The following is a 14989-nucleotide window of genomic DNA, read 5'->3' as shown; positions in this document are numbered from 1 at the left end:
TATAATATCCTCCATTTTCAATCAGAACAACCTTCCCAAGAGCCAAACCCCTGTAAGGATGAGAAGGAACAGCTTTACACCACTAGCCAGTCCGGACACATTAAAACGTCCTCGCAATTACAGTGTTGGGAGCCAGCCTCTCAATCCGGCAGGGTCTCTTCCGTTCCGGGAGGCTCAAGACGGGGCTGATCAACAAAAGCTGCAAGACAGTGTTCAGGTGGTAATATCTCTATCCTAATCTTCTATTCCAATTTCAAGCACAGCAAAAATTGTGCAGTATTATTTCACCTGTCGCTCCTTACTTCAGAAATTGTCCTTTTCAAGCCAATTGAAAGCTGGTGACGCTTTATGTGAGATTATTGGACAGAACCTACCATCAAAAGTCAGGATTCAAAGAACCTACTGTGCATGATTAAGATGCTTCTGTTCATGCATTGCGGGGGGGGGGGGGGGTGTTAAATAATTTCCCTTCCAGCTGCAGCCTTTTGCACCACATTTGTTAACCTTCAGGGTGTGACTTTCACAAAAGTGGAGTAGCTCAGGAGGCCTTGATGCAAAGAACTCTGTGTGGCCTTTTAGATTTTGGCCAAAGGGTTCATGTCAGGCCACTCCAAATAGCTATGTACTTTGAAGTATTCTGGTTTGAAAATTATAGGTGGACACTTAAAAGTAATAATGATTTCTGTTGCTGCAAAACTTTCCTTTTTATGAGGAAAATATGTTTCTAGTGCTAAGCAAAAGCCCCTTGAATAAGGTTGTTATCTAAAGTGAGCATTTTAAGACAGATTTGTCAGATCCATAGTAGTTTGTAGCTGAGTTCATGGGCTCTACACAGTATACCCAACATATACATAATTTCTTACAGTGGACAGTCATATTTGCTATACAGTGGTACCTTGGTTGTCAAACGGCTTTACTCTCGAACAAATCGGCTCCCAAACACCACAAAGCTGGAAGTAAGTGTTCCAATTTGCGAACGTTTTTTGGAAGCCAAACATCTGACACGGCTTCTGATTGAGTGCAGGAAGCTCCTGCAGCCAATCGGAAGCCGCACCTTGGTTTTCGAACAGTTCTGGCAGTCGAACGGACTCCCAGAATGAATTAAGTTTGACAACCAAGGTACCACTGTACTATATATGCAGTAATTTGCTGCAGTTTTCTTTGACCCATGTATATCCCTCAGATTGGATAGAGTTTTCAGCAGCATTTCCAATATCACTGCAATTTTGCTTGCTGATTTGCATTTTGCTTTTTTGCTTTTTCATCAGCTGCTTATTTCTCAGGCTACAACATAGTGCTCTGTTGCTTAATAAAACAAAGACCCAGTTTCCAGGGCGTATGTCAGACAGTAGTCTCTTCCAGAGCAAGTTCTTGGAGTGAGGCTGTAGATGAAACAGGATTTCAGACTATTTGCAATCTCTTTATTTGATATGGTAGTCCAGGATCTTTAAAAAAAAATAAAAATACCCAGGTTTGTCACTGTAATATATGAGAAGCAGATTGATGGAAGAACAGGAAAAACTGGTGCTGAAATCTTGTTCTTTGCAGAGCCTTTCGGCAAAGACTTCAGTATAAAAAACAGTAATTGATAGTAGGCCTCACCTCCAACTAATAAGTAGTTCATGCTAAAACTGAAATGTGTTTCTTGGGCATGGTGATTAAAAAAATAATGCAGATGACAATTTGTTCTTGTAGCTGCTGCTCACTTGCTTTGCTTGCGGAGGGAAAGAGCTATATGTAATTATGCTAGGCCGGTAGCCATTTAACAGTCACTGGCTTGCATTTTGCAATAATTTTGGATGCAAGTTAACATTGGTCTTCTTGCTCGTGAAGACTGCTTTCTATGTGCTGTCCTGCTTTCTTGCTTTTTATATCTTCATTGAACTGCAGCTTGAGCTTTCCTATACTGTTTTTTTCTTTCTTTGCAGCTTCAAGTGGGAAGTGCTTGCCTGTGAGTATCGTTGTGAACAGCTTGCATGTGTAATTGTACGTTTTTGAGAAATAAACATTTACCAAGAGATGATTAGAAGTCTGTTTCAAAGGAATGTACATGGGGAGAAAGTACCAAATAAGTCTCCTACAAATTAGAGCCCCTTTAAGTTGGGTGGAATATTTTACAGCTCATAGATCAATATCCATTTATAGAAAAGTGACTTTTCTTTCAAAATGAGCAAGATGGATGAAGCACAACAAAGAATCAAGTATAAAACCTATCTTTAAGTAAACTTGCTGAAGCTGTACAAGCCTTATCTTATTAGGACCACTACAATTTATCTTTTTCATACTCCGAAGATGTGCTAAGTTTTAAGCCAAAAATGAAAAGCATGACTGCAGGTGTTTGCAAATGAGTTTAAAACATGAATGTAAAAGTTTGCCATGTACTGAGTCAGACCACAGGTTTAGCTAGCTTAGTAATGTCTACTATGGTGTGCACTGATCTCAGGCTGTGTTCCATCCAAGTCCTGTTACTTATGATCCTATTTCAACTAGAGATGCCAGACACTGAACACAGAATAAAATATTATGAATAAAAAGCATGAGCTCTGCCATTGAACTGTGGTTCCTACAAGACTCCATGCCATTGCACTCGTGGGGAAGCCACGATGGTTTGCAGTTACCTATTGAGTCTACAGTTATTTGTAAGTTTCTCCAATGGGATGAATACTGGGCTAAATTCACAGCAGTGTATTCTAGGCATGCCTTGCATTGCCATAGAGACAGGATAAAAGCAAATGAATGACAAAGCATTTTGACAAAGGCATCTTCTAATCCCTTGATACGCAAACTCCTCTCGAGGCTCAGTTTACAGAAATTTTGTAAATCATATATTTGCTTCCCAATAGCCCTGTAAAATGACACTTCTGCATCTCACAAAAAGTCGGAGATTACTGTTGAGAGGGTAAGGCTGAGAGCTGCTGGTCACATTCCAGTACCACGAATAGTGGGAAGAAGTTCAGAATAGTGGAAGCAAGCTACCACGTTGCAGAAATTGCCAAGTGTGACTTGGTACCTGTAGGTTCTTAGAACCTGTGCACTATTTTGAAGAGAGAGTATCTGTTAAGTAATATGACACACACATTCTCTGGCCATATGAACTAATATAATCCTACCAGGAGTGAGTACAGGAATGAATGCAGGAACATCAGACCATTGGTCCATCAAGCTGATAGACCAGTTTTCCACACTGACTGGCAGCAGCTGTCCAGGTTTCAGATGGGAGACTCTCCAAGCCCTACCTGAAGATGCAAGGGATTGGACCAGGGACCTTCATCCAGCTGCTCCACCACCAAGTTACAGCCCTTCACGCAGGAGTAAATATAATGAGGAGGTGTAGGTTATGACCATGAATTAATGAGAGAATGAGAGATAACAGAAGAGTAAATAAATATAAATGGAAGAAATAAGAAAGGAAATTAAGAACACAGGAGAAGTTCAGAGATAGGTAGGAAGTCACAGAGGCTCCTATACCCCTGTATCTGATTTATACCCATGTATAAGCTCTGTCACACTCAATGAGACTTATTTGTGAGCAGACATGCATAGGACTGTGTTGTAAATGTGAGTCATAAGCCATATGAGGAGACAGGCTTTCTCTCATAGAATGTTGCATGAAAGAATTCATCTGTTAACAGTTTGTGAACATTCTGTGACATCACATTGCTGCAGCCAATTGCTATTGGACATGCTTAACAAATCATCTAGCAATTGTGAATTGGTTATTGCATATTTGCACACACACACACACACACACACACACACACTTTGTAAAGAATCCTCTGTCTTTTCTTGGTAAGGAAGGTAGTCAGATCAGATCTGATTCTGCTGAAATGTCATGCCTTAACAGTGCCAGCTAGATGTGTCTAGCACACCTAGACATTGTCAGTTGTCCCTGAGAAGCAGAATACAAAGAGTTGGAAAATAGTATGCTCTCTCTTTCTCACATTATAATGTGAGAGGATATGTCAATGGCATGTTATTTCCCTCTCTACAGGGAGAAATCAGACGCAATCATCTGTGAGCCCCTGGTCTCGCTACCACCAAGTGAGATTGTCCCATGAAGGAGGCATTTGCTGCAAACCTGCACAGAATGGCCAGTCTCTTAAATTTCCTTCCCCTTCTATTGCTCTGCAACTATGCTGGTCTGCATTCCCCTTTGCAGCATTACTAAATGTAACTGTGGCAAGTCTCTCTTTGATATCTTAGCTTTTTCCATTTTGTGTGTGGACCTCACCTGTATTAATATTTGTAAATCTGTGGTTATTTTTGTAACATTCCCCAATAGCTGTGATCGTCCTGTACAATTGTGTGTGTGGAAGAGAGAGAGGGAGGGTGTATTTCTGTTTGTGGTATTTTTGCTTTGTGGAGTTAGATTTCTGCCCTGCATGTAATGGTGATTGTGACAGCTGCCTTGCAACACATGTGGGAGTCGCTTTTCCTTGCCATTTATGGAATGCATTTTTTCCTAGAAACCACAATCCATTTGTGGTCCCTAGCTGCTTTATGGGAGTGATTTAATAATAGAGATTATTTTTTTGTTAAATATTTGCTGCATATTAGGAAATAGATGCAGGGATATGTGATTCAGGGTCTGGAATGCACTTTCGATACTTGGCACTGTTCCCGTACTTTGCCTTAATGGGAACACTCCCAAAGAAAGATTATTTGCCTGCACAATGTGCTTTATTGTTTGCTGAAAATGTTTCAGTTTTGTCCCTGGCTGTCCTGGAAACCTTTTCATAGGTTCCCATACCCTAGTGCTTGTATTTTCCCATAATTGCAATCTTGTTGGTGTATGTTTTGTAAAATGATAATATTAATAATAATATTGGTAAATGCTACATTTGTGAACTTTCAATAATCCACCCCCTGATAAACTTGATTCACTTTGCTGGAGGGAAAGAGAAGGCAACAGGGTGGGTCTCCTTGGTTCAAGGATTGTGAAATGCAGCCAGGTTTTGATGAATGACTGAATATTTTAAATTGGAAATTTGTTCCATTATTTTTAAACGGCTTGATTAGTAAAGGAATAAGAGGGTGGGGCAGTGATGAGGAAAAATGAGAGCATGAGACTTCTGCCCAGACCAGCCACATAAAGTAAGGATGGGCAAGCTGTAGTCCATCAGATGTTACTGGATTTCAGCTCCTATAACCCCTGGTCCTGCTGGCTCTGAGACTGATGGGAGTTGGAGTGGGGGAGAAACCCACAGGTTTTGTTTGCCTCCAGACTGTCAGTATTTTGCAGGAGGGCTTCAAGCTCATACTAAAGTTAGGTTTGCACAATTAAAGTGGATTAATGTTGCCCTGGTGCAACAAATCTACTTAAAAACAACAACCAACTCCACAGACTTTCTGTGGTTAGAATAATGACAGTGGATGTATCCTGGTTTCTGCTTCCTGATACTACACATTCAAGATGCGTAGACGTGCTTTCATCCACTGTACCTGCTTTTTACAGTTTTCAGCACTTGGAAAAAGACAGAACCACTAAGAGAGTGATGAAACTCTCCTAGAACAAAAGAATTAGTGGACTGCATACTTGAATGATAGTCACTTTCAGAGTAAACCCTCAGAATAAATTATATTCTCCAAATACACAAGCCTATAATTACATAGTAGACATCTAAAACATACAATTCCTGTTATGGTAGATCTACACAAAGCCCTTTAGAGCCTTGGGACAGCCCTAAGAGGCAAAGGTACGATTGCCATATTTCAAAAAGTGGCACAAAATTGTTGAAATCTCATAACAAAAAAAAGTTAAAATTTTCTTTAAAAACTAAACTTCCAATATGCATATAGATTTTCCAAGCCATTTCTGCAATTTCTGTCCAAACACAGTTTCAAACAGCCAAATCATGGCTGTGTCAGGGAAATTCCGGACATATGGCAACCGCAGGCATAGGTGAGGAGTTTGATATCTTACATTTTGATGTATACTGTTAACTTTTAAACCACCACCCTTTAAGGAATTCCCCAGTAAAGGTACTAGACTGTATCTTGATGGTTTTTGCAGGGAAATCTCCACGAACTGCCACCTTACAGTTTACCCAGTCACGGATATGTACATGCTTAGTATGGAACCCGTTACCATACTTATTATTAGTTGTTTTTATTAAATTTGTTGCTTTATCTTGCCCAAGGCAAGCCAAAGCAACTTATAAACAAACAGACAATAAACACCACATAGATACATTAATACAAAGAGTGATGGGAATACATTAAAAACATTTGTAAAAGGCCACAGATGGTAAAAGGCCAATAGCCTAGTTATAGAGAGACATTTTTGCTTCTCACCAAAAGTTAAATAATGATGGCACCAGGCAAGCCTCCCTGGGGAGAGCATTCCACAAATGGGGAGCCACTGCAGAAAAGGCTCGTTCTCATGTTGCCACCCTCTGGGCCACTTGTGGAGGGGGTACATGAAGGAAGAGCTCAGGTAATGAGTGCAGGGTTCAGGTCAGTTCATATGGGGAAATGTGGTCCTTGAGGTATTGCTGTCCTGAGTCATTTAAGGCTTTATAAGTCCAAACTGGGACGCGGGTGGCGCTGTGGGTTAAACCACAGAGCCTAGGACTTGCCGATCAGAAGGTTGGCGGTTCGAATCCCCTCGACCGGGTGAGCGCCCGTTGCTCGGTCCCTGCTCCTGCCAACCTAGCAGTTCGAAAGCACATCAAAGTGCAAGTAGATAAATAGGTCCCGCTCCGGCGGGAAAGTAAACGGCATTTCTTTGCACTGCTCTGGTTCACCAGAAGCAGCTTAGTCATGCTGGCCACATGACCCGGAAGCTGTACGCCAGCTCCCTCGCCCAGTAAAGCGAGATGAGCGCCGCAACCCCAGAGTCGGTCACGACTGGACCTAATGGTGAGGAGTCCCTTTACCTTTAAGTCCAAACTAGCACTTTGAATTGGGTAGCTGGATGTAATGCTGCCATCACAGCATGCTTAATTCCAAATTAATTAAGCCCTGTATAACATATCTAGGTTTTGCTTTCAGAGGCAAAAATGCATTAGCCTGCTCATCTTAGGCTAATGAACACATAAAGGAAGTAAAAGAGTGTGGGGAGCAGATTCTTTGGGAAGTAAAAGAGTGTGGGGAGCAGATTCTTTGGGAATTTGAGCCAAGACACCCACACTTGCACAATTTTTTACCCCTAGTGCTATACATTCAATTGCTGTTGTCTGTAGCTGAGTGGCCTTAAATTATTCTTTTTACTGGTAGCTCATCATACAAAGCCAGTTTTCATGTAGACGTTACAAATGGAAAGGTAACTAGTTGCTAGTACTGAAACACCATGTTCAGAATGGACTGGTAGGGGGTTTGTGAATGGCATTCTATCGTCATGTAAGACAAAGCTGTAGCAAAACCAATATAAGCGTGCATTGTGATTTTTCTGGTTTTTCCTGAGCAGTTATCTCAACACTAATGCAAGCTTAGCAGGCATAGAAGTAGTTTGTGCACAGACACACAAAAGATACCCAGACTACTGTTTCAACTAACTCCCAACTTTGAGAGATGACCTCAAAAAGTGATCATGTAGTTTAGCTTCTTATCTAGGACTTTATTCTGTATTACCCTTACAGAGCAACCCCAACCCTGGGTCATCCAGGCCTGGGGGCATTCAGAGTGTCAGAGCCACTACTGCATTCAAAGCAACATCAGCTCCTACCAGTCAGGAAAGGGGAGAGACCAACTTTTTTTAAAAGGAGCACCACCAGCACAAGCCAGCACCTTTGGTGGGCACAGTGAGGTCTTATGTGGTGGCGGAGCCTCCCCACCAACACCAGAGCCTGATGGAGGGACACCTCTGGCATCCTAATCGCCTCTAGTTCTATGGATCAGGGGTTAGAATTGCTCCCTTAATCTAGAAGTTCATATGCTAGACTTCAGCAGTTTTAGTCTGCAACATATGACCCAAGATGAATTCTTTTAAAAATCCTATGTGATACTTTGTTGTGGTAAGGACGCATAAATGTGCAGGCAACCAGAGAAACACTCACAGCCACTTTGCTCTTCCCCAGTCTTTTGAATGCGGCTCATGGCTAAAGCACATGGTTAGTGGGATGCGAGCTTAACCACTAGAAAATCAGGGCTGTAGAAGATAGTAGAGACAATTTTATGACTAGGCTGGTTAAGCTGGGTTCTCCATCAGTCTGCACACCCAAGCCAAAACACATTAGACTTCAATTAGTTCATTTCAGCAAATTCATTTCCTAGCATGTTTGGACATCTCTTTTTTTCCTGTAGTCTCTTGCTCAGAGATCTCTGATGGTTCTTTAAACCTTTATTGGTTTATGGAATTATTTGTATGGAATTAGGAGTAAGTTTGATTGATTTATTCTTCATTTGATAATTTGTGGTCAGCATTTTCAGAGATGAATCACCGTCCTGTGTTTCTTAGAACAAATGAATGTGTTTCAAGTTAGAGGGCAATGTGCCTTGTTTTCCTTGGCTCTCTAACGCTGAACTTGAAATAATAGTGAAATCATAATAAATATTATGTGTTTATTTATATGTACACTGTAAGCAATTTGACTTTTACCAAAGCTGCAATAATGCACAAGCTTAAATAATGATCTCCTGTATGTGTAAATATGAATGTTTTGCATATGGTCAAAGGTAACTTTATAAAGATGGCATCAGAGCACTGTGGAGGTTTCTCTCAGCGCGTGCACACATACACACACATACATGTGTAATTCATTTTGCCCATCTGTTTCTTTTATAAACCTCAAAATTTTCCAAGTGCCAGAACAAGGATGTTATCATATACAAGATGACTTTTTGCTGCAACAACTTTGTTATACATTCAGTAGAAGTTTTTTTTAATTGTATAATTGAAGGTTAATGCATATAGAACTGTTTTGCTGTGCAGTTTATGGTTTTGACACATGTCAATAGGCAGGAGCAACTGGATAATCAAGGATGCATTGCTTATGCTGGCTCGAATGCAGAAGGGCTCCATTATTACTGTATTGCCCCATCATTCCAGATTATCGACTAAGCAGGGACATACAAATGAGACCATTATTACACTCCATGGGAATCCAAATACTAATGCTGTTAATTGTGGCTTAAATTAAGACCAAGGCCTAGAACCACTATTAAGTTGCATTGCCCAGGAAACAACTCAAATTGAGAGATGCACCATGGCTTTATGTGGTGGTGCATTTGTAACTATAGCCATATTTATGTTCATGTTGATGTCATGTGAATGAAAGCACTCAGGTAGATAATGATATTTTTCATCCTATATAATTGTAAGTTAAAATGCTGCACAGTGTTTCATTTCTCTACATAATAGTTTCATTTAAGCAAAAATTTACCGCCCAATTACCTATAACAGATTTATTGGATCTTATATCTCAATCATGTCTGCTCTGTATGCATATCTTCTTGGTTTATTTCATTTAATTTGCAGGTGTGTATATGTGCAATTATGCTGTGTGAATGTATACTTCTAAAAAGCATCAAACTGCCAGTTGTTAACTTTCTGTGCAGAAATAAGTAGAAGTCATAAAACCAGCAGGTTTTTTCCCATAAAGGTTGGCAGTTTTAGACTGGAAGCCTGAATATCAATATTGTAATGAGACATCTTAAATAATTGTATTAGCAATTGTGAACTTTCTTGTGGACCAGGTAAATAAAATTTCACCCACTGCAAACCACCATGCTGCAATGCTTTTCTTTCTCATTACTTTGTGCTGGCACTCTTTTCAAAATCAGTAACAATTTGTAAAGCTGGAGGCAAAAATGCACTTTCTCAATTGTGTGGAGCTCAGGCAGATGTAAAGGGTAAGTGGTTGCTTTGCACATCGCGGCTGGAATCCAAACACTCACATCCATGTGCAAGTGGAAAGCACTTCTATGGGGAAGGACCAGCCAGTGGTGGGGCTCCAGACTTTAGAAGAGCTTCTTGGGAGAGCATTGTAAGGGAGAACTTGAAATCACCATGCTTTATGGAAGGTTGACCTTTGGGTCCCACTCTACATCTTATACACATACCTGTATAAATGTGACAGATATGTTTGCAGACATTGCACAATCATCAGAGAGCTATGACTGGCCACAGCCACTTTCAGTTTTCAGACTGAAACCTAGCATCTCTTAACCCTGGACAGGTCTTTGAGCATTTAAAAGAGGTGTATGAAAGGCAAAAATATATATTTTCTGATGTGAACCATACCCTAAAGCAGCCTTCCCCTAGCTTAGTGTCTTCCAGATGTTTTGTGCCACAATTCCCACTAGTCCCAGCACAGGGTTGGAGAAGGCTGCCCTAGAAATAAAAGTTCTTTTTGGTGTCAAGGCCCAAAATACAAAATAAGGTTTAAGGAACTCTTGAATCAAGCATTGTTTGTTTTTATTCCTGTGTTCATTTCATCAATATCCATTTAAAAAAATGTGCCAGTGACAGGTCGCTTAAGCTCAACTTTGTGAGTATTTGCAAGTATTTACATTTAATAATCATATATGACCAACTATGAATGCATGAAATGCATGTTATAAAGAACGAATGTGCAGATGAAGTTATTGGACACATCCACAAAAGTTGTCTTTGAGCAAGTTTTACTCAAAAGTAAATCCATCTGAGTTGAGTTGGGATCTCTCATAAATGTGTTGTGGACTGCGGCTTTAATTGGTTTGAATGCACTTCGAAATGCAAAATTAACAAATGTGATGAGCAATGCAAAATTATTTTTTGAGCATGTGTGGAATTCATTGCAGTCAGACTTGTTATACTTATTTGAATTCCATATGAACCCTGATTAAAATTATTATATGGAAAGATAATAACACAAGATATAGCTGTGACAAGGACAGACAGTGGACTTCCCTGATTATGTAATAGTCAAGGAGAAGAAAACTCTGTAGAATTCATTTGCAATATTTCTGCAGATCAGTGTGTTTCAAGCCAGATTGATGATTGCAAATGGATTTGTGTGCCTTTTTAAATAATAGATCTGTTGTTTTTTAAAACATCATAGTTTGGAAAATGACAAGTTAAAGTTTTTTTAATGTACAATACCAATTAGCCATTTTTGGGAGGAAATAAAGGCATGTGTTACAAGTTAAAGATGGCTGAGTTAGGCTAGAGTAGCATAACAAACATGCCTACAGATGCTGAGAGAAGGGGTGGTGCTATGAACTTGGCAGCTAGATGAGTATATTGAATGAGGATTTGAAGGTGGAGATGCCATGAAGACTTAATCATTCTAGAAGTAGAGCACAATTTTGTACTGTTTGTGAAACATTACTTTAATTCCAGTGATCTTCTGTGGTCCAACATCATGCATTTAACTGAATGATCTTACAGTTAATTAAAAAGTGATCAGCAATATTGAGAATGGCAATGTGGAATTCCTTTAGGATCTAAATGTTCATAGTTTTGACTTTTGCATTTGGTTTCTCCTTTCCAGAGAACAGCTGGCATAGCACTGTAGAAGCATTCCGCTTGTGTGATGGGAAATCGTCACGGAGGCCTCAGAAAATAAGCCACGTGGGACTGCAACCCCTTGCACTTGATCAACATCCTGAGTGTTAAATGTAGCTGTTGTCTCAGGAAACTAAAGCATGGTGGACTAGCTAGTTTTCTGGACCAATGACAAGTTCTCTTAATATCTCTAAAAATGGTAGTGCTGAGAATTTGCTTTGTGAAAAATATCACGCTACTCAACATCTAAATCAGGCATAGGCAAACTTGGCCCTCCAGATGTTTTGGGACTACAGCTCCCATCATTCCTAGCTAACAGGACCAGTGGTCAAGGGTGATGGGAATTGTAGTCCCAAAACATCTGGAGGGCCGAGTTTAGTTATGTCTAATCTAAATACTAGAGCGGGTGCAGGGAACCTTTGGCTTTCCAGATGTTTCTGAACTCCCATCATCCTGATCATTGGCCATGCTTACTAGGGGCTAAGGGGAGTTGTAGTTCAGGAATGTCTGGAGAGTCAGATACTCACCATACCTGCTCTAGAGCAAACTCATTTTGAACCTCTCAAGCTCTGGTGATGCACTTTTAGATCTTCGAGAAATCATGTATCTTTAAGGCATATTTGCCATTCAAATTTAAATCACTTTCAAATCTATTTAAATCACCCAGTTCCTGACAAGGTAGCTCTGGGAAATGTAGTTCATGATGGTCACTATGAGCACAGGATGTTGGACAAGATGGGCCTTTGGCCTGATCCAGGAAGCTGTTCTTATGTGTTATGTTTCTTGTCTGCTATCATCACAACCACAACCTGTGTTTCGTCTGCCCAATCTAAATTGCATTTTTAATACTTAGGAAGATTCTTCCTTGTAGAAGAGATCCTGAGAGGAGTCTTCTGCCTACATATGAAGCATGAAGACATGATGAATTTTCTTAAATATGTGACATTGAAACACTGACAGTACTGCCACAAAGCCCAAGCAAAATCTAGTTGTTTTTCTCATTTGGTTCTGTGGGAACTCTGAAATGTTTCTGGAGCTTTTTTTCATAGACATTCAATCATGGGGAGATATGATATCTTAGCTTTTCAGTGCCCATTCCAAAAATAGACACAGCTTAATGAAATTGCTAGCATTAAGGTTTCCAAGAGCAAAGGCAAGATTCATTTGACTATGCAAGATCCATTTTCATGGCTTGGATTAATAGAAATTAACAGACTCTAGAATGACACTTTCTTGCTAACCATCCTGAAACACCTGTCTTTCACTGTTGGTAGACATACTGCTAAAGATGGGCCATTGGCTTGAGAAAGTCAGGCAATTCTTATTAAATACTAATAATTTATTTTAATGTATAACCATTTGAAAATATGCTATGGGTACACTAATTTCACAGTGTTTCAGGTTTACCTATGGGAAATATTAGTTACATGCAATGGCGTCCATCAATGTTGATGAAATGCTCTTCGATCTAATGGAGGTTTCCATCAAGAGAATGGGGAGGAAGGTGATATTTTTTGCCGTTTCTCCTTCTCTCCTGCAATCCCAACGCTATTCCAAGGAGTCCCCCAACCTTCTGTAGCAGATTTTGAGGGTCAGATCCAAGAAAATACTTAATGCAACTCACTGTTGAGCTGGAACTTACTTCCACAGGAGGCAGGGATGCCTACCAACTTGGATGGCTTTAGAAGAGGATTGGGCAAATTCATGGGGAGGGGATCAACGACTAGTAGGCACAATGGCATTTTCCATCTGCACTGTCAGATGCAGTATGCCTCTAAATGTCAGCTGCTGGAAATGGCGAGTGAGCAGATTGCTGTTCTGCTTGTGTTCTGCCTGCCTTCAGCCATCTGCTTGGCCACTGTGAGAACAGGACACTGGAGTAGATGGGCTAGTGGCCTGATGCAGCAGACTTTTCTTAAGTCATGGCATAGCTACAGAATGGCCAGGGAGGAGCAAAGTCAGTGGCCACCATCTCTCTCAGAGCCCACACATTCATACCCAGGCATAGTTTGGCATAGCGTAATTTGCAGGGCAGGGCATTGTAGGTTCAGAAGTTCATTCAGACATTATTGTGTGTCTTTTTTTCTGAATCCTGAACAGAATGGAGAGAAATCTATATGCAGTGAGTTTGAGCTTTCCAAACTGTGTGTCGCGACACATTAGTGTGCCAGTGTGTCGCGCTTCTCTCGGGGCTGGAAAGGGGTTAGTTTAATCTCCAGTTTGCCAGCAAATTACTGTGTCTCAAAATGATGCATGTCTAAAAAGTGTGTCACCAACATGAAAAGTTTGGAAAGCTCTGTGTTACATAATGGATTAATAGCATATTTTTTATTTCTGCTGATTGAGCCCACTAAAAAGGGTTTAGTGTAATCATTCCTATTATTAATATTATTAATTTATTTATGCTCTGCCTTTTTTCCTGGCGGGTCTCAAGGTGGCTTACAGATAAAAATAAGAATTGCTTTCCTATTCTTATCCTTGTTTACTCAGAAGTACCCTATTCAATAGGAGTTATTCCCAGGTAGGTATGCATAGGATTGCAGAGTTACTGTTACTCTTGATGCTTATAAAGAAAATATATAGGGGACAGTCTCACAAAATTAAGCAATTTCCATAGAATATATTTAAGCATACCATAACCACATTCCAATGTGATGCTACCAAAGTACACAGTCCTGCTTACAATTAGGATAAATATGTTGCCATAGAATTAATATACTACCTATTGCCTCTACGCACAATATACTGCTGTATCTTTTGCACAGTTTTATGAGGGAATGTTTTTGATAATGACTCCCTGCTTGCATCAAGAGGTAAATAATAAATATGTTTTAAATGCCAGGACATATGAATGTGACTGCTTATTAATGAGCAGTTTGATCTTCATTGACTAAAATCACTGCTGTAATATAATAATCTTCTTAATGCTGGGGGTTGTTTCTGCCACAAACAGCCTGTCTTGACCAAGATGCTTTCTGGTCAGGGATGTCTGAAATTTCCTTTTGTATATCTAAAACTAGTGTTGTGAGTAATGTGCTGTTGCCTTAGATTCAGAATGCAAATATGTGTTTTAAAAGCACAGACATTAGTAGGTAATCATTCAAGTGCAATCCTATGCTGATTTTGTTTTGTTTTTTTAAATAATATTTATTAGTAGTTTTCAGAATTATAAGAAGAAAAAAAACATTAAAAAACAACACTATAATAGACAAAAAAAGAAAAAAAAGAAAAAACACAAAAACCAATACAATACAACAAAAAAAGAAAAAGAAAAAAGAAAACAACACAAATCCCAGATTACATATCTAAAACTTCCATTTGCTTGTTTCATTGACTTCCTCACACCTCCCTTTTTGTATTCTAGTTTAATTAGTTATTTCAGCAAATTCTTTCCATCTTTCTCAATTTTTGTTAAAAAATTTATCCTAACCTAATTTAATCTAATAATTAACTCAACCAATCCTTTCCATCTTTCCCCATATTCTATTATTCACATTACCTTAATTAATTTAACCTTATCTTACCCTAAAACACCTTAAAGCTTGAATCTTAGTTATCAAA

General features: G+C 39.6%; 1 protein-coding gene across 8 annotated transcripts in view; it reads left to right on the top strand.

Annotated features, from left to right (window-relative positions):
- The window catches only part of PFKFB2 (6-phosphofructo-2-kinase/fructose-2,6-biphosphatase 2), a 34749-nt gene extending 20480 nt beyond the window's left edge, over positions 1-14269 (top strand). For 3 of the 8 annotated variants that reach the window (XM_081009067.1, XM_081009068.1, XM_081009069.1), the window contains exons 15-17: positions 26-217; positions 1929-1951; positions 3992-7072. In XM_081009067.1, the coding sequence (XP_080865193.1) occupies positions 26-217; positions 1929-1951; positions 3992-4058 (282 nt within the window). In that variant the 3' untranslated portion in view covers positions 4059-7072. Of the gene's footprint in view, positions 1-25; positions 218-1928; positions 1952-3991; positions 7073-11414 lie in introns of those variants that run through there. The other 5 variants (XM_081009070.1, XM_081009072.1, XM_081009071.1 and 2 more) reach the window with 5 other exon arrangements.
- The last annotated feature ends 720 nt before the right edge of the window (positions 14270-14989 follow it).

Source organism: Podarcis pityusensis, assembly GCF_964106645.2.
Source record: "Podarcis pityusensis genome assembly, chromosome: 6".
NCBI lineage: Eukaryota > Metazoa > Chordata > Lepidosauria > Squamata > Lacertidae > Podarcis > Podarcis pityusensis.
Note: the sequence above shows the minus strand (reverse complement) of the source record. Positions and strands in the feature narration are given on the sequence as shown.